Raw genomic sequence first — 25,899 nt, 5'->3', positions numbered from 1 at the left:
TGAGTAATATACCTGTGATTTGCAGGGTATTAATTGGAACAATTGTAAAACAAGATGGATGAATTTAATCCTGCGCTATACTTAGAATTTTTCCTTTCACAAAATAAAGTATCCAAGTTGTGCTCAATTTTTGAAGGAAGTGCCTGCTCACTAGACCCTGCTAAAAAAAAAAAGTGTGTGTGTGTGTGTGTGGGAGGGGGGGGGGAGTCCAGAAAGCAGAAATTTTTTATGCAAAACAAAGAGATTTTCATGCAACGTTTAATGCCTGGAATCCTCAGTTGGTTTTGCAGAACTATTGTGGAACTACTGCCAGCTAGTGAGCAACTATGTGTTCCAGCTTGAACTGGTAACCATTGTTTGCAAGGGCATGCTTTGCAGGGACGATGGCTTGTAAAGGCAAACTTGCCTTTACAAGCCAACGCCACTTTAAATTTTACCTGCAAAGTCGTTGATTTTCGGCAACTTGCAGAAATCGGACATTCATACATTTACCCCCAGATTGTCCATTTCTTTGAGGAGGGTCTACCATTACTGAAATGTGTCATTCATCTCATTGTGTACTCCTTACACGCTAATTCCTGAACTTGTAAGTAGGGATTCTGATTTTATTTCCCATTTTATTTTCTGAAAGTCATCTGTGCAAACCTATTGTATGTCTGTTTATTACCTTTTTGTAAATAAGCCTTGGAAACATTTTTCAGATTAAACATATTTTATCTACTGTACTCTTCATGATTTTTTGTGAACTTACAGAGCCCAGGGTGGCTCATGCTACATATGTATGTGATTTAAGTGTGAAACATTAATAAGTGGTTCTGGTGAACGTAAGGACACCATAATAAATCCTTCATGGTGGCAGAAAAGTTGTATTCATTGCTAAGTGACTAAGGTGACACCAGTCACAGCCAGCTGTTCAGATTGCTGTATCTGGGACAGGCTGTGTGCGTGGTCTTTCTCCCACCATTTTTGTTCTGGGTGCAGCCCACATTCAGCTATGTACTTGTATAAAATGACCATCCTATCAGTCAGTGCTCTGCCACTATGTGTCATAGAGATTGTAGCCTGTTTTGCACAGAAAACCTGGTTAATCAGAATTTCTTAAAAAATCAGATGCCAGTTCAGGAGGTGCTGTCTTTGGCCCATAACATTTTTGGGCATTTTCAGGTAGAGAGGATTGTGACATATCAGATCCAGAAAACATCAATGGATTTCTGTAGTAATACAGTCCAGATGATAGATATATCTCAGAGATAGAGTGTATTAATATCACGCAAGAATTAACAACTGTCATATTTTACCCTTTGATAGTTTTTACACATCTCTTGAAACTTTTATAATATTTGTAAGATATCTAATTTTGAACCAAACAGATCAATTGTTAAGGCAGCAATCACACCCATTTGCTCTTTTTGGGTTACGTAACATATAAAAAGTTTGAAATAAAGAGCTGCTAAGGTATAAGGTGACCAGCCTCTAAATTCAAGCAAAGTGGTATATGAAATACCACAAAACAAATGTAGATTGTGATATTTCCCATATAATGTGGTTGAATTTAGAGATAAAAAAGTAAATAATGAAAAAAAAAAAAATGAGCATTTAGGGAAAAAATTGTTAGCAGCATAAAATTGTCTAAAGTGCTGAGTCATATGCAGAATATACAGGATGTAATGCAGTATATTAAAGGTTATATTTTCATATCTGTACTGTACATCCCTGAGGTAATATCAAGACATTTTCTGTTAAAAAAGCTTGGTGTTCAATGTATAGTTAAATACATTTTGAGGCAGCCATTTTGGGGCTAGGAACCAGTGATATCACTGAATTTATAGTCTGCACGCTCTTGAAAACTCCTCTAAAATGGTGGTTTTTCTTTTTATTGATTTTTTAGTATCTTTTCTAGTTTCCATGTGTTTATTAGCAGCTTTTCTAAAAGATGTCTAGCCATTTTGCTTGATTGCAGTTGTTTTCAAATGTGATTATCAAACGTGGTTGCATTTTTCTACACATCAAGGATGCAAGGAAGATGACCCAGTGTTACTGTATATTACAGGAACATACAGATTAGGATATTGTATAGCTATTGTAATTGTACACTGATAATTACAGAAGCAAGGAAATTAGGATATGGACTATTTTATAATTGATATTGAACTTTGTAAAACAAAAACATGCTGGCAGATTAACAAAGGAGAAAAACTGTGGATTTAGGTGTTTGTAGCAGTCTCTTTTCGAAAGATTGCACTTGGATATATTGAAACAAAGCAGTATACTTTGAGCCTGGAAATATTTATATTGTTTATAGCTGGTGATATTTTTCAGGATACATAATTTGTTGGGCTACATTGTAATAATTCCAATTCATTATATAAAGTTTCTGTTGCTCTACACACCTTTTTCATTGTAAACAATAATCTAAATATATTGGCAAAGGTCAATCTAGATAAATTGAGGAAGGAATGTTTCCACTTTCTAGCGAGAAGTATTAATTTGTGAAACATCTGTGCCACCACGTTCTAAGGCTGAAATAGCGTGGGACCACATTTGTTGTATTGATTCAAGATTGTTGGAGGGGCTGGACACAGGGCTTCCAAGAGAATTTTTGGGACCCTATACTGAAACTTATTTGGTCCTCCTCTATTGTTGTCTATGAAAGAAATTTGTCCGCCACCACTCAGTGGCAGTGCAGCACTCAAAGGGTGTGACCATGTTGGGAGCATGACCAGCAGGACAGTCAATAATGGATTAACTTGGTATTTGAGCAATGTGAATAAATTGCTGTAAACCCCTGTTTGCATCTGTGGATTTGCAGTTTGGCTGCAAGATCCAAAACTTCTCAGGACATTAACTGCAATTGTTTATAAAATCAAGGTGTTGCCTAAGATAAAATGGTATAGTATTGTCTTTTCTAGTAACTGCCAAAGTGCTTGTGTGAAAGAGTTTAATGTTTAGTGTCATCTTACTCAGTCCATTAGTAGTATATTAGTTTAATTTTGTAAAGTGAAACATGTAAATTATAGCTTCATGTCAAGACTGCCAGGATTACGCTACCAAAGCAGAAGGGCAAGTAGCAGATTAGGGCCCCCAGTTAATCCTGGGGGACTCATTCAGCTGCCTCCTGTTATCTTTCTTTTCTTGCTCCTGGCATATTTATGTTAGGTAGATGCAGGAAGGCAGACAGAGCTGTACTGGTTCTCCTGGCAAGTGAGCAGGTTTTGTACACTCCCTACTAGCAATGAACAAGACACAGGAGACTGGAGGAAACAGACACAGTCTTGTGAGATAATGCTTATTTCATCTCGCTAGACTGATTCTTGACTGACAGTCCATTACCATGACCAGCCATATTGTCCATTACCATGATCTGCCATATTGCATATTACCCTGATCAGCCATATTGCACAGCCCCATAACCCGCCATATTGTGCAGCCCTATAATGAGCCATATTGCACATTACCATGATTAGTTATACTACACATTTCCCATATTGCACAGCCCCCATGATCAGCCATATTGCACAGCCCCATTACACATTACCATGACCAGTCATATTGCACAGCCCCATTCTCAGTCATATTGCAGATTACCATGTCTAGATTATACAACCCCCATGATCAGCCATATTGCACATTACCAGTTGCCTGTTATTTTTATCAAATCCACTATAAAATTCTTCTACTAACATATGAAGCCATCAACAAAGCTGCACCAACGCACATCTTCTCCCTTGTCTCAAATTATCTCCTAATTCAACACCTACATTGTGCACAAGATCTGCGTCTCTCATCCACAATCATTACCTGCTCCCATTCCTGGTTACAGATTTTCTTTGGGCTGTACCCATTCCCTCCCCAGCACAACAAGATTTTCCTCTACTCTTCAAGCAGTTTCAGAAAACCCACCTCTTCCTCTACACATTCCATTCAAAACAACAACCCTCTTATCAGCATTGATTTGTGACTGAATCATAGAGGCTACTAAGCACTTTTACCTTTCCAATCTGGCTGGACCAATATGCAATATGTAGCACTTAACCTCATGTCTCAAACTCCCATTGTCCTATAGATTGTAAGCTTTTGAGCAATATCATCTTGCTTCTCTGTCTGTATTACCCAGTTATATTTTATTACTGTGTTCATTCCCAATTGTAATGTGCTACAGAATATGCTGCCGTTATATAAACAAATGTTGATGATGAATTATGTGTACATGCAATAATGTGTTCATCTACCTTTGTGCAGTGCCACAGATATTGCAAGTATGTCCAATTCTAAATCAGAACCTTGATGTGCATGAAATATAGTAAGACAATATTGTATAGATCACTGTAAAAAGCTGTATATGTTATCACTAATATAGTTGTCTTTTAATGAATATTTGAGGCCAATGGACACTGAAAATATGATTTGACTTCTACCTCATAGCTTACGGGCTAAGAGGCAGAATGTTTTTTTACAATCAAATACTTCCTCTCGAATATGAAAGTCTGTAAAAATTTTAAACTCTTCAATTTCACATCCACTCTCAGCCACTGCTTCCTTGACAATGTTTTCATCAAGTGTCAAAACTGGAAGTTTTGCCTTTCCAAGCATGTAATATGAAGCTCCAAAGTAATCAAATATAATCAAATACCCTCCAGGTTTGATTAAAGATACAACATTTTTAACAACAGTTTTATACTCTTTAAAGTTTTTGGCAGCACAAATAAGGCACGCTGTAGTGATCACACAGTTTGTCAATGGAAGGGAATTGGGTTGCAGTGGGTTGGTCTGGCTGACATCACACTTCATCAGTGAGACTTTTCTTCTTATCATGTTTGCTTTCTCTTCAGGGGTGGATCTATAAAATAAATTTGGGAATATATAAATACTTTCAGAACTGATATAAGAAAGGCATGTTGTGATTTTTGTGTTACAGAAAGAATGGTCAAAATAACTAGATGTGTCAGAAGATATATAAGTGTGCAAGGCTCAATAATCAGTTACCTGGTGCTAAGAAAAACAAGTCAGTTTAAAGTAGAGATGGTCACTGACCCCCATGTTTTGGTTTTGTATTCGGTTTTGGATCTGGATTACCGTCGTGTTTTGGTTTTGGTTTTGGTTTTGCAAAACCGCCATTGCGTGTTTTGGTTTTGGTTTTGTTTGTTTTTGTTTTGCTATTTTATTGGAAAATCAATGTTTTTGGGCCTAAAATAACCCAATTTAGTGCTCCACCTGTTTCATAGATAAGTAATCTAATTGTAAAGCTAATAAATTATCAAAAAAACAGTTTAATTCCTGGTAGGTAGGCCTTCATTTATTCTACACACAAAACAGATTGTCTTCCTCTCCATCTATGCATATTGGTAATGCAGTCATCGTCTTTGGATGTATATTACACCCTACACTTATAGTTAAATATGTAAAGAAATGGAAAAAGGCAGTTTGCTTTCTGTCTCTATAGGCTCCCCTCCACTTGTTGAAAAAAACAAAAAATTCAGCCGTTATAGACTGTACAATATTAATTGAAATGGACAAAGCCAGCTTGGTTTCTGGCTCTATAGGCCCCCTCCACTTGTCGAAAATACAAAATAATTCAGCCGTTATAGACTGTACAATATTAATTGAAATGGACAAAGCCAGTTTGGTTTCTGGCTCTCTAGGCCCCCCTCCACTTGTCGAAAATACAAAAAAATTCAGCCGTTATAGACTGTACAATATTAAGAGAAATGGACAAAGCCAGTTTGGGGTCACTCTGTCTATGAGGAGGAATTGCCCAAACAGCAGCCTTTGAAGACGGTACGTGATATGGAAATGCCACAAGTCCCTTTCCTCTTTGGGTAGATTGCACCCTACACTTACATAGAAAGTTTTAAAAAGATGTTATCATCATTATCTTCAGCTTCATCCTCACCCTCATCAGTGTGTACATCATCATCACAGACTATCAATTCCTCGCAGCTTGAATCCGCCATTAGAGAACAGTCAAGGCTTGGATGTCTTGGATGGTGAAGGCCTTATTCGTGGAAGATGTAGTTCCTTTTTTTAAACATCATTTTCTCCACATTTTTGGGAAGTAACCTTCGACGGCGATCACTGACTAAGTTCCCTGCTGTGCTGAACACTCGTTCAGAGTACACACTGGAGGGTGGGCAGCTTAAGTATTGCAAAGCAAGTTTGTACATGGGTTTCCAAATGGCCTGCTTTTCTTCCCAGTAAGAAAAGGGACTGTCTGACATTTCCATATCAACTACCTCTTGAAAATAATCCTCCACCATCCTTTACATGTTTATACTTGTATTGGATGGAGTTATGGGCAAAGTGACACATTTTTTTGAAAAAACCTTCAAACCAGCCCAGATGTTAAACTGTTCTGGTCTGCCCCCTGCGTCTACCCTACTTCTTTTTGGGAAATGTAATTTTGTACGAGCAGCAGCAGCTTGAGAAAGTGAAGGAGGACACGTCATCAAGCCAAGGCCCAGTTCAGCGGCCAACTTGCTGAGCAATAGCTCCTTGTAAAAGTTCACATCTCGCTTATTTACAAGTAAAGACTCAATGTAGGTCTTAAACCTTGGATCAAGCACAGTGGCCAAAACGTACTGATCCGAGTTCAAGATCTTAATAACTCGAGGATCATTGTGAAGCGAATGAAGTACTTGATCGACAAGGCCAACATACTTTGCTGAATTGCTTGCTTTCAGCTCCTCCTTCATTTTCTCAAGCTGCTTTTCCAATAGTCTAATTAAAGGAATGACTTGGCTCAAACTAGCAGAGTCTGCACTCACCTCACACGTCACAACTTCAAATTGTTTCAGCACCTTGCACAGCACTGAAAGGATTCCCCACTGTGCAAGAGTAAAATACATCCCCCCTCCTTTCCCAATGTCATGGCTTGTGCAATATGCTTGGATGGCTTTGCGCTGTTCCTCCATCCTCTGAAGCATGTATAGGGTGGAATTCCACCGAGTTACCACCTCTTGCTTAAGTTGGTGGCAGGGCAAGTTAAACTGCTCTTGGAGCTGCTGTAATCTCCTACATGCTGTGGCTGAATGCCTGAAATGGCCTGAAATTTTATGGGCCACCGAAAGCATCTCCTGCACCTCACGGTTATTTCGTAGGAAGCTCTGCACCACCAAGTTGATGGTGTGAGCAAAACAGGGAATGTGTTGGACATCACCCAGCTGTAATGCTCGCACTATATTGTTGGCGTTATCAGAAATGACATATCCTGGGGAGAGTCCAAATGGTATAAGCCATGTATCAATCACATCTCTCAGTTTGCGTAACAAATTGTCAGCTGTATGCCTGTTAGTGAAGCCGGTGATACAAAGAGTGGCCTGCCTGTGACAAATGTTATGTAGTGGTTTACATGCTGCTGCTGTTCCTGCTGGTGAAGGTGAATGACCAACCCAGTGGGCTGTCACAGTCATATAGTCTTTGGTTTGGCCACTTCCACTTTACCACATATCTTTGGTTAAGTGGACAGTGGGCAAAATGGCATTTTTCAGCGCAATCTCTACATTTTTACACACTTTTTGGTATAGTTGTGGGATTGCTTTACGGGAGAAATGGTGTCGCGATGGAATTCTGTAACGCGGACACAAAACCTCAATTAACTGTGAAAAACCGGCTGCTTTTATTGTGGAGATTGGACGCAGATCTAACACTAACATTGCAGCCATGGCGTCTGTGATTCGCTTGGCGACTGGGTGACTGCTGTCATATTTGCTTCCCCTCGCAAAAGATTGTTTCACAGTTAATTGCTGAAATGTAGGACACTCATTTTCTTGACCTGCCTCTGGGCTGACGATTCACCCCCAGCAGCAGCAACAGCAGCAGCAGCAGTGGGTCTAAAGCTTTCTTCAGAGGAATCAATAATAGTGCAGGAGTCATCCAGCCTTAATAAGTGGGATGCCGGGCTAACTCCGAGCGCTACTGAGGATATTGATGAGGATGGTGTGGTGAGTGTATTTTGTAGCAGTTGGGATGTCGGTGAGCAGAGGGTCCTAGCTGATAATGGAGTGCTTGTAATTTTTTGGGAACATCTTTCAGCTTTTCCCAACACTTTGCCATGAACTCTCGTTAAATGGCGTAACATAGACAAGGTTCCAAGATGGTTAAGGTCCCTCCCTTGACTGACTGTGGCTTGACATACACTACAAATGGCTATACAATTGTTGTCTGGATTTGGGTAGAAATAATTCCACACATAAGAAGTGGATTTTTTTGTTTTATGCCCAGGCATGACAATGGCCTTTTTCGTGTCATGTCCCAGTACTGCTGCCACTGGTGCAGGACTTACACAAACAACCTCATCCTCATCAACATCCTCATTAGCGCCCTCATCGCCTACACAAATCTCCCCCTCATCCTCTTCTAATTCTAAAGTGGCATCCTCAATTAGTGCATCACCGGCTACACTCGGGCTGTTCAGGCACACATCAGCAGAATTCTCACGATTAGACATCCCACTGTTGGATGGACTCTCCACAGGGATTGGTGTCATTTGTGAATCAGAGCAAACATTATCCTCTAATGCCTTACTGTTATCTTGCAGCTCGGCTTTGAAGCGTAACAGTAGTTGTGCACCAATTGTAGGCTCGGTAACTTTTTGGGATCTACCACTAATAGCAAAAGGTGAAGGCCTCATTCTCTCTTTGCCACTGCGTGTGTAGAATGGCATGTTGGCAATTTTTTTTTATCGGCACTTAACTTTTGCTCAGTAACGCTTCTTTTTCGCTTCAACAAAGAATTTTTTTTGTTTTGTTTTTGAACTGATTTCGAAACATTGTGTAGTTTGACATCGCCTTGCCCAGATGACGTACTGGGAACACTAACAGCAGGACTGGTGACAGAACCTGGTTGCTCATTCTGCTCATATTTGGACTGCTTTGAATCCATTCTCAGCCCAAAGCACTTGTAGTGCTAAAAATTATTTGGTAGATACTGCTGACAGATAGTAATTTTGACAGCCAGAAATATTTATGCACAATTATGGGGGACACCCCAAAAGCACTGGGGAGTGCTAAAAATCATTTGGTAGATACTGCTAACAGATAGTAATTTTGACAGCCAGAAATATTTATGCACAATTATGGGGGACACCCCAAAAGCACTTGGGAGTGCTAAAAATCATTTGGTAGATACTGCTAACAGATAGTAATTTTGACAGCCAGAAATATTTATGCACAATTATGGGGGACACCCCAAAAGTACTGGGGAGTGCTAAAAATTATTTGGTAGATACTGCTGACAGATAGTAATTTTGACAGCCAGAAATATTTAGGCAAAATAATGGGGGACAGCCAAAAAGCACTTTAAGTGCCAAATATAGAAGAATAAAAAAACTCTCTATCCTCCTCTCTTCTCTAGCGATTTTTGTTAGCACAATTGGAATCAGAATATTGTATTCTCTGCCCCTGCCCTAATCAGCCTGTGACTAAACCCTGCTCTTTCGCTCTGTCAAATGGTGATGGATTACTGTGGAGGCGGGTATTTATAATCTTCAAGTATCGTGAGAACCGAGCCCCGAGATCCGTTGACGTCACAATGACGTTCGGCCTTGACTTGGATTCCGAGCGGGCGGGAGAGTTAGTCTCGGTACTCGGATACCCAAAGTTCGGGTGGGTTCGTTTCTCGGGGAACCGAGCCCGCCCATCTCTAGTTTAAAGTGCCACTTTTGTAAAGACGCTTTTATCTCAATACTCTTAGATTAAAGGGGAAGTTCACACTAGGGGAATAACTAAGTGGAAATTCTTCTCATTCAGGTAACAATAATAAGGGTGTGGTGTACACTTTTTTAGATTACACACTGGTTGATACCTCTGTAAAGGCTTATTCTACTGCTGCAGTGGGAAGGAGAATTTCAGATATTTAGACTGTAAGCCCCAATGGGGCAGGGACTGATGTGAGTGAGTTCTCTGTACAGCAATGCAGAATTAGTGGAGCTATATAAATAAATGGTGATGATGATGATGATAACTAAGTGGAAATTCTTCTCATCCATGTAATAATAATAAGGGTGTGGTGTACACTTTGGAGGTTACACACTGGTTGATGCCTCTGTAAATGCTTATTCTACTGCTGCAGTGGGAAGGAGAATTTCAGATATCAACACTGCTGACACCTCTTGTTTATAGAACACTCATTATATGGTGATTTCAGCCATTCAAATGTAATTAAAGTCTTACTCCTAGCCAATTTAACATCTATTTGTGGCATATTGCTTGGTGGGTGTAAGTAGTTTAAAGGTTTGCCAACATTGTGATCTGTGGGAAGCATTGTTACAACACTTTCAGTAAGGCTGTACAGATGCTAAGCTGCCCAAAAGAGTGCACCTTAAATTCTCCCTAACCCCAAGCATTCTTATTGCTTCAGTTAAACTGCATCTATATTTTTTTTTAATCCTGAAACAAAAACATTAACTACATTTATGAGGCCCAAAATATGTGGGAATATTGTATATATATTATATAGGTATATATTATATAGGTATATTATTCAATTTTGGGTGTATTTGACTTAGCTTTCTTGATATCTGTATACTTTGTTTAACTCATGTATTTTCAGAGCAACATATACACACAAAGAGAGTGTAAACCATGATTATTTGCAAATTGTCCTGCAGCAAATACTTATTTTTGTAAATTAATGTCTGTACCTCTTTACATGCACAAATTATTGTCTCCTTATGTGTAAATATATTGCATATGAGTATTAGGTGTATGATATTAATCCTACCAATGTAAACAGATTCACAGGATTGTTTACTTATGGACATCTACGCCTGTGTGTTTAATGCCCCCATGTAATAAATGGGGTAGGTGCACCTCCAGTACTCCCCCATTCACTTCCAATAGAAGCCGGACAGGGCTGTTTATGTAAATTTGGTCCTGCACAGAAGGACGCAATCAATTCAGTCTTATTCAGCTTTGTCAATACAGAGAAAGAGTTGCCTAAAGATGGGCAAGCCTTTGAAGTTTTAATAGTTGATCTTACTATAGAAATACCTGTTGTTTTCAATGGCACAAACATATTGTAGGAATGGAGACCAATCAAAAGCATCATTGCTATCCTTCAGCCATTTTTCAACTTGTAGTAGGCTCCCCTCTGTATAATCAGTAAGGTAGATTTCTTCAAAGATTTCACAGGCAGGTATAATATTATGTATAGTAGGACCTGCACCAATCTCTATCAAGCTTTTGCCTTTCACACGGCCTAATGAGAGGGGGAAAAAAACAACCATTTTATTTCAACTATTAGCAAAAGGATAAGAGAAAAGAGTATTCTACAATGGGTGCACACACATATGTGATGGCAGTCAACACACACCACCAACAGTAATATCATAAAGATTATCCTATTTTGCATGAACACAAAAATATATTCTTAACAGAATTTGTGAAATAGTTTCATAATGGTACTTGACACCTGAGTTAGTCGGGTATTTTTCTCTGCCTAGCAGAAATAGGAGTGGAGTAAAACTAAAAAGCAAAATTTATTTATTTTTAAATTACCTTAAGAGGCCTATTCTACTACCCGTTTGTGTGCATGATAATGCGTCTCACGTGAGAACGCAGTACATTTTTATGCTAAGGCAATTCAGGTCCTGAACTTTTTGTGCTTTTGTGACCAAAAGCAGGAGCTTTCATGTTTATCTTATTTCCCATATAAAGTAATAACCGGAAATGGACAGATCTAGCAGATTGTGTACAAGTATCTCTGCATCATGGGGAGGAGGCTATATTCCATAGTATTATTCGGAGGTAGTTACCATTCCAAGCGACATTACATCGACACTAACAACAGCGACATAAATATATGTGTCACGTTACCAGAGGGACTTCAACTGGATCCTGATAGTTCAGCCGAGATTGACGTTACTTCAGCGAGGGGCGCGGAGTCTAACAAGTGAAAGGTGTTCACCAGAGATTCCCGCAAGGGAATATGGGCTTTTGCGGCTTCCACTTGCAGGTCGCGGTCCCCTGGAGAAGTTCTCAGCGAACACAGCAGACGGAGCGTAGAATCAGGTGGAAGCAGCGCTGTCACTTGATAGCGGTGTTTAGGCGGGAGGTTTGGCAGCGTTGTCACTCGAGAGAGAAAATATAACTGAGATGTTCAGCGAAGTAGTCACTAGGGAGCTGGTTAGCAGGAAAAGATAGTGTCGCCACTTGGAAGTGCTTTACCGGAATGCTAGCAGCGTAGTCACCTGGAGGTGAGTTCCCCGGAGAGACGTAGCTTGGAAGCTTGAGGGAATAGCAAAAACACAGGAGCTGTTTCCAATCTTAAAGTCAGGGATTGACTGAAAGAACCAGCATTGAGTTCTGGTCAGAGGAAGTAGATATAGTGCAGTTCCAATTGACCAGCCAATAGAGGGCAGTGAGAACACATAAAGCAGTTAGACGGTTCTGCGCATGCGCAGAACCACTGAGCGCTGAACGGAAGAAGGGGAGAGACAGCGCTGGAGAGTTGCAGCAGCGTGGACCAGGTAAGTGAAAGGAATAGCGGGTCTTGGTGGGGATGGCCTCTGTAGTTAGCGGGTACACCCGCCGGCTCCCGGGGAGGCAGCGGGAGTCCGGTGCGTGACAGTACCTCCCCCTTTAGAGGTGGGCGCCGAACACCTAGGACCTGGTTTCTTCGGAAATTTGGAATGAAATTTTTTCAGCAGAAGAGGAGCACGGATGTCTGCAGCCCGTACCCAGGAGCGCTCTTCGGGACTGTACCCCTTCCAATCCACTAAATACTTGATTGTTCCTCTAGAATTTTTGGAATCCAGAATATGGCTGATCTCGAATTCATCAGTTTGTTGGAGAGAAAGGGGAGTGGTAGATGTGACAGGAACCGAGAACCGATTAATGATGAGTGGTCTCAATAAGGAGATATGAAAGGCATTGGCAATACGTAGAGTGGGTGATAGCCGTAGCTTAAAACACACGGGACTGATTACTTGAATGATCCTGTAAGGACCAATGTAGCGAGGAGCAAGTTTCATGCAGGGCACTTTAAGACGGATGTTCTTTGTAGATAACCACACCTTGTCGCCAACCTTCAAAAGAGGAATAGCTCTGCGTTTTTTATCTGCTGCCAGCTTGTAGCGAGTAGAGGATTTCTGAAGGGCCTTTCGAACTCGAGACCAGATGGATAGAAAGTCCTGTCGAAGAGTGTTAACTGCTGGAACTTGGGTGGGAGGGAGGGCTGAAAACTCTGGCATACGCGGATGGCCTCCAAATACCACGGAGAACGGAGTGGTTGATGTGGATTCGTGAAAGGAATTGTTATGTACGAACTCTGCCCAGGGTAGCAAATCCACCCAATTACTCTGGTTGGCTGAAGAAAATATCCTGAGAAACGTCTCCAGATCCTGATTGACCCTTTCTGTCTGGCCGTTGGTCTGGGGATGATATGCGGAGGAGAATTTCAGACGGATACCCAGAAGATGACAAAGGGATCTCCAGAATTTTGAGACAAATTGTACCCCACGATCCGAGACAATTTCAGCGGGGCAGCCATGTAGTCGGAAGATTTCCTTAATGAAATGTTGAGCTAGACATGCTGAGGATGGAAGGCCGATGAGTGGAACGAAGTGTGCCATTTTCGAGAAACGGTCCACAATAACCCAGATGGTATTAAATTTATTAGCTGGAGGTAGGTCAGTGATGAAGTCCATGCTAAGATGGGTCCATGGCTTGGTAGGTAGTGGAAGAGGTTGAAGTAACCCTTGTGGAACCTGGCGAGGAATTTTGTTTTGGGCACAGATAGGGCAGGCAGCCACGAAATCTTTAACTTCGGAGTGGAATTTGGGCCACCAGTACTGTCGAGAGAGTAGTTCGAATGTTTTACGAGAGCCAAGATGACCTGAAAATCGTGAAGAATGACACCAGTGAAGAAGGCTCTTCCGTAGATGAGGAGGAACAAATGTTTTTCCCTGGGGGGGAATGGGGTTTGAGGAAGTTGAGAATAATTTAATGCATTTGGAGTCCAGGATGGGACGTTCCAGCAAGGTGTCTGATCCCAAATTTTCTGGGAAAGCCCGGGATAATGCATCCGCTTTCCTATTTTTGATACCGGGTTTGAAGGTGACCCGTAGATCAAAGCGGGTAAAAAAGAGGGACCAGCGGGCTTGACGTGGATTCAGGCATTGGGCTGACTGGAGATAGAGTAGATTCTTATGATCCGTGAAGATCGTAACCGGGTGACGAGCCCCCTCTAGAAGATAACGCCACTCAGTTAGAGCCAACTTCATGGCCAGGAGTTCTTTATCCCCAATGGCGTAATTACTCTCTGCTGGCAGGAACTTGCGGGAGAAGAAAGCGCAGGGATGGAACTTGCCTTGAATATTTTTTTGCGAAAGAACTGCTCCTACACCGGTGGAAGATGCATCCACCTCTAGGAAAAAAGGAAGAGAGACATCGGGTTGCTGGAGGATAGGTGCCGATGAAAAGGCTCTTTTGAGAAATTGGAACGCTTCCAATGCTTCTGCGGTCCAATTTTGCGGGTTTGCCCCTTTTCGGGTGAGAGCTGTCAGAGGTGCCACCACAGATGAGTAACCAGCAATAAAGCGCCTGTAATAATTGGAGAAACCCAAAAAACGTTGAATGGATTTGAGTGTAGTTGGTTGGGGCCAGTTGATTATAGCATGAACTTTTCCCGGGTCCATTTGTAGACCGGAGCCAGAAACCAAATAGCCCAGGAACGGCAACTTAGGGACCTCAAATATGCATTTCTCCAATTTGCAGAACAAATGGTTGGTACGTAATCTGGAAAGAACTTCAGCCACATGTAAACGATGATTGGGAAGATCTTTGGAGAAGATTAAGATGTCATCCAGATATACTACGACATTGGAATATAGCAGATCGCGAAAGATTTCATTCACAAACCCCTGGAAAACGGCTGGGGCGTTACATAAGCCAAACGGCATCACTAGATATTCGTAATGGCCGTCCCGTGTATTAAAAGCCGTCTTCCACTCATCCCCAGAGCGAATCCGGATCAGGTTGTAAGCTCCGCGTAGATCGAGTTTAGTGAAGATTCTCGCACCTTTAATGCGATCGAAGAGTTCGGTGATTAATGGAATGGGATAGCGGTTTTTAATAGTGATGGAATTCAGGCCTCTGTAGTCGATACACGGACGGAGAGCTCCATCTTTTTTTTTCACAAAGAAAAACCCGGCCCCGGCGGGTGAGGAGGAAGGTCTGATGAAACCACGTTGCAGATTTTCCTTGATGTAGAGTGTAGTAGCCTCTGTCTCGGGCAGTGAGAGCGGATAGACTCGACCTCGTGGAGGAGTTTTCCCCGGAATGAGATCGATGGGGCAATCCCAAGCTCGATGGGGTGGTAGACGCTCAGAGGAGGCTTTAGAGAAGACATCCGAAAAGGAAGAATACTGGTGCGGTAACATAACTGTGGTGGGTTCTGAAGGAATCTGTGTGAAGCCGAGAGGTTTGACTGGTGTTAGGCATTGGCGAGGGCAGGCAGGACCCCACGCAATGATTTGTGATGAAGGCCAATCCAGATGGGGTGAATGTAGATGAAGCCATGGTAGACCTAGGATGATTGGGCTGATGGTTAGTGGGAGAACGAGAAAGGAAATCTTTTCCCAGTGGAGAGCCCCAACTTGCATGGAGATGGGTTTTGTTCGTTTAAGAATACTTCCATTAGGGAGACGGGAACCGTCAATGCCCGTAGTAGCCAAGGGCTTTTTCAGCGGAACAGTGGGCAGCGCTAGCCTAGTAACCAGAGATTGTGACATAAAGTTCCCGGCTGCTCCAGAATCCAACAAGGCCTTGGACGACTGGGGCCCTGAAAGCAGATGTAAGGTGACAGGGAAAGAACACGTTAGATCTGGAAAAGAAGTTGGAGAGGAAGTAAGAGTCCCTAGACTGACCTCTCCAGTGCAGGCTAGGGTTTGTCGTTTCCCGAACGCCGGGTACATGAAGCCAGGAGGTGACCAGGATCTCCACAATATAGGCATAGTTTATTCTTCATTCTTCTCTCTCTTTCATCCGGAGATAAACGGGAGCGCCCCAGTTGCATAGGCTCATCCGTAGATGTAGGTGGTTGAAAACGAGGAGCTAGACGAAAGGTAGACCGTCTAGGAAGGTCTTTCTCGGACGATCTTTCCCGAAGCCGAAGATCTACCCGGTTGCAGAGAGAAATTAGGGCATCCAAGGTGGGTGGCAATTCTTGAGAAGAGAGGGCATCCTTGATTTTATCTGACAGCCCTTGCCAGAAGGCAGCAACAAGAGCCTCATCGTTCCACTGGAGCTCGGAAGCTAGGGTCTGAAACTCAATAACGTATTAACCACAGAACGGGAATTTTGACGTAGTCTTAGGATGCTAGTAGCAGCGGACGTCACTCGTCCCGGCTCATCAAAAATCCTCCTGAATGCCGAAGTGAAGGCGGAAACATCATTGAGAAGATTGTCATTACGTTCCCAAAGAGGCGAGGCCCATGCCAGGGCTTTCCCGGATAGGAGGGAGACCATATAAGCGACTTTTGACCTGGGAGTAGGAAAATTCTGAGGTAATAACTCAAATTGAATGGAGCACTGATTTAAAAAGCCTCGGCAAGAGGTAGGATCACCATCAAATTTGGAGGGTGTAGGCAAACGCAGAGAGGAAGCGGCTGCAGCAGGGACTTCGACTGCTTGTGGTTGAGCAGCCGGCTGAGGCGGGGTCTCCTGTAAGGCGTCTAAACGGGATGCAAGAGTTTGCAAACCTTGCAGAAGTTGCATCTGAACTGCATCCTGACGCTCCACTCTTCCAACCAGGTGTTGAAGCATGTCCTTGGCGGAAGGTTCTCTATCAGGATCTGACATGGCTGGTTCTTAGTGTCACGTTACCAGAGGGACTTCAACTGGATCCTGATAGTTCAGCCGAGATTGACGTTACTTCAGCGAGGGGCGCGGAGTCTAACAAGTGAAAGGTGTTCACCAGAGATTCCCGCAAGGGAATATGGGCTTTTGCGGCTTCCACTTGCAGGTCGCGGTCCCCTGGAGAAGTTCTCAGCGAACACAGCAGACGGAGCGTAGAATCAGGTGGAAGCAGCGCTGTCACTTGATAGCGGTGTTTAGGCGGGAGGTTTGGCAGCGTTGTCACTCGAGAGAGAAAATATAACTGAGATGTTCAGCGAAGTAGTCACTAGGGAGCTGGTTAGCAGGAAAAGATAGTATCGCCACTTGGAAGTGCTTTACCGGAATGCTAGCAGCGTAGTCACCTGGAGGTGAGTTCCCCGGAGAGACGTAGCTTGGAAGCTTGAGGGAATAGCAAAAACACAGGAGCTGTTTCCAATCTTAAAGTCAGGGATTGACTGAAAGAACCAGCATTGAGTTCTGGTCAGAGGAAGTAGATATAGTGCAGTTCCAATTGACCAGCCAATAGAGGGCAGTGAGAACACATAAAGCAGTTAGACGGTTCTGCGCATGCGCAGAACCACTGAGCGCTGAACGGAAGAAGGGGAGAGACAGCGCTGGAGAGTTGCAGCAGCGTGGACCAGGTAAGTGAAAGGAATAGCGGGTCTTGGTGGGGATGGCCTCTGTAGTTAGCGGGTACACCCGCCGGCTCCCGGGGAGGCAGCGGGAGTCCGGTGCGTGACAATATGGAAGACTATGAGGCCGACATGAAAAAAATATAGACTTACCAAGAAAGTGACATAGAACATTTCCGATGCGGGTGCAATCAATTGTGACTACAGAAACTCCTGGCAGTTGAAATTGATGTCACATAAATTGGCGATACTGAGTTTCCCACTTTTAAAGTGGCAATGCCAGGAGGATAATACAAACTGAGGGTTAGGTTTAGGGTTAAGGTTAGGATTAGGTTTGGTTAAGGTTAGAGTTATGATTAGAATTACGGTTACTATTGACATTAGGGTAAAACGCCGGGTCCTGCCATTACCGCTTTAACAATGGGAAACTCAATATTGCCATTTTATGTGATATCAATTTCAACTGTCAGGATTTTCGGTAGTAGCAATTTATAGCACTCACAACGGAAATGTTTTGTGTCACTTTCATGGTAAGTCTATACTTTTTTCATATCCGCCTTATAGTCTTTAATATATTTATGTTTCTGTAACCAGTGTCGTTCTACTCACAAATGAAATAACGTACCTAACCCGTATCATATACCTCCATATATGATATGGTGAAATATGAAGTTAGCATATTGGAGCGGTTTGCTCCGTCTCTTCATTTCCTAGGATGCCTGTATTCCCGGTAGTCCAGGAGGAGAACATGTCCGTTTTGTGCTACTGCGCATGTGCAGCCAGTGCAGATAACCAGAAGTTTTGTCTTCGTGCAGTTACTTCCATCCAGATACTAACAGGGACAGTCGCAGCTATAGTAGCTGCGTGGCCATCAGTATATAAAGTTCTCAAAAGCGCCCAGCAGGTGACCGGAGTCTCCCTAGATATATAAGAGGAGTCTGTGTCCACAACACAGTAATACTGCACGGATGAGCAGCATATAGAAAGTTCCTGCAGCATATGTATAATAGTGCATAATTACAAGCAAACCTGCATGGATGCCAGCTATGCAGTGTGCAAGTGTGTGCTGCCGGGAGTTTCAAATTGATAGCAGTCTGCAAGCTAGTGTTTTCGGATATGTTCTGTGTCTCTATTAATGTAAGTCAGCATTTCAAGCAGCTCGCTTTTATGGCAATCAGATTAGATATGTCTTTATACTCAGTGTCATTAGTAAAGGCATCGGATTAACCATTACCACTGGTCATGTGAGTCTATGGGCTAGATTTACTAAGCTGCGGGTTGGAAAAAGTGGGGATGTTGCCTATAGCAACCAATCCGATTCTAGCTTTCATTTATTTAGTACCTTCTACAAAATGAAAGGTAGAATCTGATTGGTTGCTATAGGCAACATCCCCACTTTTTCAAACCCGCAGCTTAGTAAATCTAGCCCTATGTGTGCATTCGGCCATTTGAGCATATTTTTTCTCTGGTTGCATGTGAACTTATATGGATGTACAGTGGCTATGTACTGGTATGTAGGCAATATGGGGACTTATGAAGTTAAATGTAGGAATTTGAATTGACATTTGTTAATATATACAGTATTTTATTTGCTTATTACATATATACATTTTTACTTCTATTATGCAATAAGTATTTTATTTAATCAATAATTAAATCATTTATTTTAACAAATCCATGCATGTCATTATATATTTAATCACATATATATGACAATGCATTTGTGTGTCATACTGCTTTGTGTAATTAATTTCTTGTAATGATAACATGTTCATTTTAATTTAATACATTAATTTTGCTGCATTTCTTGCTCTGGTGATGTGCACTGCACAAACGTGTTCCCACAATCTAGAAAAAAAGTAGAACAAAATCAAGTTATCTGTCTACAATATTTACTAGTTTGGTTTAAACATTAGTCATCTAGATTCCAGATTGCATTTTCTTTTATATACTAGTCCCATATGTAGACACCCCAAATATCACATCCATATGTGCTTGTTGGAAATCTCATTCCAAAACCATGGACATTGTTTTGGAGTTTGTCCCCTTTTTGCAGCTATAACAACGATTCCTCTTCTGCAAAGGATTTATATTAGATTTTGGATCATGGCTGGCAGTTTGTGTTCCAATTCTTTCAAAAGGTGTGTGATTGGGTTGAGATCACAGCTGTGAGCAACCCAGTCATGTTCTTCCACACCAAACTCAATAAACAACATTTTTATGGACCTCACCTTGTACACAGAGGAATGTCATGCTGAAACAGGAAGGCCTTTCCCCAAACTGTTGCCTCAAAGTCTATAGAATGTCATTGCATGCTATAGCATTAAGATATCCCTTCACTGGAACTAACGGGTCAAAGCCAAACTGTGAAAAACTGTCCCAGTCCATTATTCCTCCTCCACCAAGCTTTATGTTTGCAGTACGCATTTGGGTAGGAAGTTTTTTCCTGGCATTGGTCTTGTATAAAGACTGTATAATCTGCTTCAGTTTATCTTCAAGAGATATTGTTTATATCAGTATTACACAAAGAGGTGCCTTGCAGTAATTATTGAACTATGTGTTAATTTGCATCAGTATTATATTCAAATGAAATGTAGACCATATTATTATGTCGACAATTTGAATGTAGCCGTATTATTAGCCGTATTATTAGGTTTACAATTCAAATGTAGACAGTATTATTGCAATAGGATTGTCACAAACATACTCCCAGCATCACTGACTTTGGATTTTTAACGTTTGGGGTTACACACCATTCCAGCACTCAATATTTCACTGACATATTGCACAGGTTATACGCTGAATTGTCCCAAACAGTGCTCTGACACCAATAAAATATGTTTTATTCTGATTGCATTTTTATATGTTTGATGTTTGTTATATTGTAAACCATTTTATGGTATTAGTTCCTCATTATTGGTCACCTATACAGCAATAAGTTTATAAGGTTATAAGGTTCTGCTATCAGCTACTAAATAAGAGCAATAGAACTCCAATATACTGTCAACCACTGTCACCCACTATACTCCTTATTACACACAGGTTAGCAATGTACCCCCAAAGAATCAATGGGTTAACACTTAACACATAAAAACTATGTTACTCAAATGTACACGCTGGCACACATTAAGCTTGTTTGTCAAATGGATTAACAATTTACTTTCCAGCATTCAAATGGTTAACATGGTCAAGGAGGGCATTCAGAGGGGCTGTGCATATGTCCACCAATATTCTAAAAGGTTTGACATAACTTTTCCATAACTTTTCATGAACATATCCTAGATACATAATACCCCTTTCAATAATCCAGTCATAACCTCCCGCACATTTACATATCAAATATAGTGTAATTAAAACAATATTATATATCATTTCGAAAGATTTGAGACTACTTTGGTTTTCCTATACAGTTGGTATCAAAATTTCACAACCCTTGTGCAGTTTTTGCCCCCAATTAAAGAGTGGCACAATGATAACCCAAAACATGAAATATTAAGACATGTTCTGGGAAGTTAATATTTTCTATATATTTTCTATATCTTTAAAGGCAGCGTTTGACTGCCTGTGAAGGAGTTTTTAGTTAGTTTAGGATGTGGCTTTTTTCAGGACTCACCAATGAGCCCTGCCATGGTAAATACAATTGGCAGTAGATTTTGTATTGCAGTAGGCAGCAATACAAGATGATACATATTGCCACCCACTAGCCAATGTTAAATAGACCCCTTGGTCGCTTTTTTTCCGCTTTTTTCCACACTTGTTTTGTCACCTGGTAGTGCTTTCAGAAGTATGTTCAAAATGCTTGCATTATTTTTCTGTGTTCACTTGATATTCCCATTAAACATTGGTATCTATTGACCAGCTAATCTATATGAAGAGCATGCTCCCTTTTCAAGATGGGCTCTAGTCACTCTAAGGATTATATAAAATATATATGCTATGCTCCTAATATTAATTTTATACATTAAAACAAACTCATAGAATGCAAACTATGCATTATTTTGCAGGATATCCAATACTGAAATACAAGGTGGTCCATAAGCATGGAAACACTCCTTTAAAACCGAAATGAGTACGTAAATATTAACCCAGTGTCTTCACATATGATCTGGGAGTGGGGGAAACTTTTTAGGTTATGTGGCCTGTGTGGTCCCCATCTTGAATTTGACCATCTTGGATGCAACTCTATTTTTTTAAATTTTTTAAAAGGGTGCTTCCCCACTTATGGAATACCCTATATATTAAAATGAATGTAACATATTTAAAATTATATAAAAACCTTGTGTGGTTGGTGCCACCCCTTTACTCCAGTCAAAAATAGGTTCTATAAAAATGTATTTGTAAATAAAACAATATGAAAACAGTATGTCTCTACACTGGCTGCCTGTTTTGTTCCGAATCCAATATAAAATACTTTTACTAACCTACAAGGCCATCAACAAAGCTGCACCAACATACATCTCCTCTCTTGTCTCAAAATATCTCCCAGCTCGGCAACTCCGTTCTACACAAGATCTGCGTCTCTCATCCACCCTCATTACATCCTCCCATTCCCGGTTACAGGACTTTTTTCGGGCTGCACCCACTCTATGGAATTCTCTCCCTTGCACAGTAAGACTCTCCTCTGGTCTACAAACTTTCAAGCGTTCTCTGAAAACCTATCTCTTCAGACAAGCTTATAATATTCCTCAGCCACCCTCTTAACCTCGCTACCTTTAGCCTGTTACACAATTTCACACAAGACAACTACCCCCTGGCCAACATTGTTGTGTGACGGGTTCATTTAGCTTATGAGTCACTTTTACCTTTGCAGTCTGGCTGGGCCAAGATGCAAAATGGAGACTTAACCTCATGTGTCAATCTCCCATTGTCCCATAGATTGTAAACTTGCGAGCAGGGCCTTCTCACCTCTGTCTGTTTTACCCAGTTTGTTTATTAGTTTATTATGTTTGTCCCCAATTGTAAAGCGCTACGGAATATGTTGGCGCTATATGAATAAATGATGATGATAACATTTTCTAGGTTTTATTAAGGCTAATCTTCCTAACATATAGTACTGTTTGGTTAATAATGGTTTTAGTTCAATTGAGGAAGTAACAATGCAAGAGAAATAATGCAACACAGTTTTGCCTACTCTCTGTCAGTTTCATTTACGATTGACATGACTGCTACATCGGTTTGGAAACCTCTTATTGACTATCCCTGATTAATGCGTATGCCTTTGTTGCAGCCTCGTTCAGCAAGTTCTACGAGGCAGCCGAATGTAAGAATTTAAAAATGCAGATTTCTTTCTCCCAAAGTTTGAATAAGTGATAATTACTTTGTTGGTATGTCTAATAATGAAAAAAGTGGTCATAAAACTGTATATTATTATTAATGCTTGGACAGGATGAATTTGGCCCAGATTGAATTGCAGTCACGGCACACCTGACTCCACTTGCTGCAGCTGTTACTTCCTCATTTAAATGAATCTTGGTATAACATAAAATTTGTCAGCAAACATAACAGAGCTTGTTTTTAAATCATCAGTAAAATATCTATAATGCTTAGTATCCCTGGTATAAAGCAATCTTTTAATTCCAACAAAATGTTAAACTGATTAGATTAATATGCCAACTCTGCTACATAGACCTAATCTAACCTGACACAAACTTTCTTACATTACAAATTATCACATACCTGAAGAAAAGACATTAACCAGAAACTTGAGCGCATACTTTACGTCTTCATCAATTTTCTGACTTTTCGGGTCCTTCGAAAAGTACATATCAAGGTATATCTTTGCATCAAAACTATTGTCAATCACAAGATCTTCCGATGTGGATACAATCTCCATGTTTGACTTCAACCAACCTGTTAATAAATGGTGAGAATGAATCAACACATTTTACTGTAATGTAGAAATACTCTGTTATTCTCTGTAGTCAAACAATATTCAGAGTTCTTTTATCTCATATGTCTGCAAGAATGTAATTTTCATAATCCTACATCTTTTCTATGCCCAGGTTCTTAGCTGAATGCTGTTGAGTAGAATCCTAAGCAAGACATAATATGAGCCCCTGCAAACAATTAAAACAATGCATAAATCTTGTATATTATACATAAGATTGCTGTAGGAAATTAAATCCATACAAAACTGTTTTTTTTTTAAAAAAAATTTAAGCATCCTAATTTAACACTGTATTGGTTGTATACTGATATACTGATTTTGATATATTGATGCATACTTTGATATACTCACCTCACTTTGGTGTTCAGTGTGCTGTGTTCAGCATGTGAATTACCATAGAATTGCTAAGCTATTTATACACTGACTAATAATGCTGTGCTTTGTGAAAGAACCCGCCTTTATTTTTATTTATTCAATGCGAGTAGTCAAAAGGTATTACATGGTTGCACATAAGTATGAACAAATAAAAAAAAATATGTTGCAGGTAATCAACATTTGTAACTAATGGACAACCACTTGTACTAAATGTTAACGTGGCTCACTGCACATTCATTTTGAATACAATAACAAACATAACATCAAGAACACTCCCAAAAGAGTAGGTAGACATAGAGTAGACGTAAAGAGGAGTAGATGAGAAGAAAGGAAAACACAAAGGGAAAGAGGGCTATAAGGAGCTAAGCAGATGTAGAGCATATAAATTTAAATTCCTCTGAGTTTTTAAACTCAATCCAGGTCGTCCAAGTGAACATATATTCCGCAAATTTATCATTGGCAGAGAGAATAATATTGTCCATGAACATATAATAGTCAATTCTATTGAACCAGTCCACAATCGAAGGAGGAGTTCGGGATCTACAGCGCGTGGGTACTACTGCTCTAGCTGCATTGTTAAGATGTTTTAATAGTGATTTTTTGTATTTAGAGGGTTGCATAGAAGAGAATGATAGTATCCAGAAGTTGGGGTCTTTGGGTAACTCATGACCGCCTTTTTTTACAGTAGTGTAATCAGAAACCTTACACATTTTTTGGGGTTTATTATCTCTTTTAGGGGTCTATGCATCAATTTGATGCAGTGCAACTAAATAGGCATCGCTGCACATCGCAGTGATGCATATTGTACCACTAAGAAGCATCATGCAGGGGCTACTCTGAGAGCCCCGGTGAAGTGACCCCTCTCCTGTGATATCCGTTTCCTGCTTACCATGGCCATGAATTGGATTCTGTGAAGCCAAAGAGGCATTAGCAGAATCCCAAAAGAAATGACAGGTAACGCCATCCTGAGATGGCATTACCTGTCCATGCAAGGCAAAGCTTAGCAAAGCTTGATGCATTGTGTGAAGATACCGGGTATATCTGGCCCAGTGCTACACAGTACCTTCTAGGATTCGTATGGTCACTCAGGCAAAATGCAGTTATAAAAATACAACAGTATATTTATTGTCATACAAACAATACTAGAATATTATATACACACAGTAAATAAATGCCAGGCACATTTACCACATCATCCGTCCCTTACCCCACTAACTTAAGAATATATAGTCACCTGGCTGTCCAGATTTCACGACCCATGGATTTCTCTCAGCTGCATATATAGACTCTAATTAGAGAACGACAACTCAAAAGCTAGATCTTGCACCTTCATGAATGAAATCCCAGAATCAACACCCTTCCCCCCTGGAGTCGTTCCTTATATCCCAGGTCTAATTTCCACAGTCTTTCCCCTCCCTGGGCAAACCCCTGGGTCTATTCTTCTTAACCATTGGTCAGTGCAGGACTAGGGGGTTTGGACAGGGCAGTGAAGATGAGATGTCCTTTCACAAAAGCCCCCTGCTGGGATGCAGACAGCAGGTCTGGACTAGTCCTAAGGAGAACAATTGATGCTAATTGGCTTCCCCTACTTCCAAGGATAAGGTAGAAGTGAGCCCCTCCTAAAATTAACCCCTTACACTACTTTGTGATGTCACAGGGTCCCCAGCTGTTCCATGCTTCCTGTAGAGGAAGGAGGGAGGAGAATGAATGCAGCTCCAGCCCTCTCACCTGTATCCTAGACACCACCTGATCTTTACCCATAACCCTCCTGGCTTCCGTTTAAGGACAATGAATAACATTACTGCAAGTCATCAATATATAATACACAATATACATATGTACACTGAACTACAATGTCCCCTTAGCCACATGTTATTGGACAATGCAGTTGTAGTCTGGTGAGCTAGGGAACAAAGCATGGGCTATAAAAAGTATTTGCTATAATCCACATATCACACTCGTTTTGTCACATTCCTCCCCTACTTTTTAAGCCCTTGTTCCCTAGTGGCTCCCTAGCTCCAAGTAATCCTTTCTTCCAAGTCCAAAGTCTCTGGCCTGCTGTGGTTTCTCCTGGGTCTGATGGCAAGGTAGACAGCAGTACACAGTTCCTCAATTTCCCACCAGGGTCCCATGGCTGCAGGCATATCTTCCCACCCAGCTGGAGTGGGGGGTT

The 25,899-nt window shown here is 41.1% G+C and overlaps 1 protein-coding gene across 1 annotated transcript; it reads right to left on the bottom strand.

The window, feature by feature from the left end:
• Positions 1-4,416: 4,416 nt before the first annotated feature.
• On the bottom strand, positions 4,417-23,297 carry LOC142108023 (nicotinamide N-methyltransferase-like). The gene is made up of 3 exons (XM_075191714.1): positions 23,141-23,297; positions 10,986-11,193; positions 4,417-4,837 (listed from the first exon to the last, which is right to left on the bottom strand). Exons 1-3 carry the CDS (start codon positions 23,295-23,297, stop codon positions 4,417-4,419), a joined length of 786 nt encoding a protein of 261 aa, XP_075047815.1.
• Positions 23,298-25,899: the final 2,602 nt, after the last annotated feature.

Source organism: Mixophyes fleayi, chromosome 11 (assembly GCF_038048845.1).
Source record: "Mixophyes fleayi isolate aMixFle1 chromosome 11, aMixFle1.hap1, whole genome shotgun sequence".
In the NCBI taxonomy this organism is placed as follows: Eukaryota; Metazoa; Chordata; class Amphibia; order Anura; family Limnodynastidae; genus Mixophyes; species Mixophyes fleayi.
This window is presented reverse-complemented; position numbering and strand designations above follow the sequence as displayed.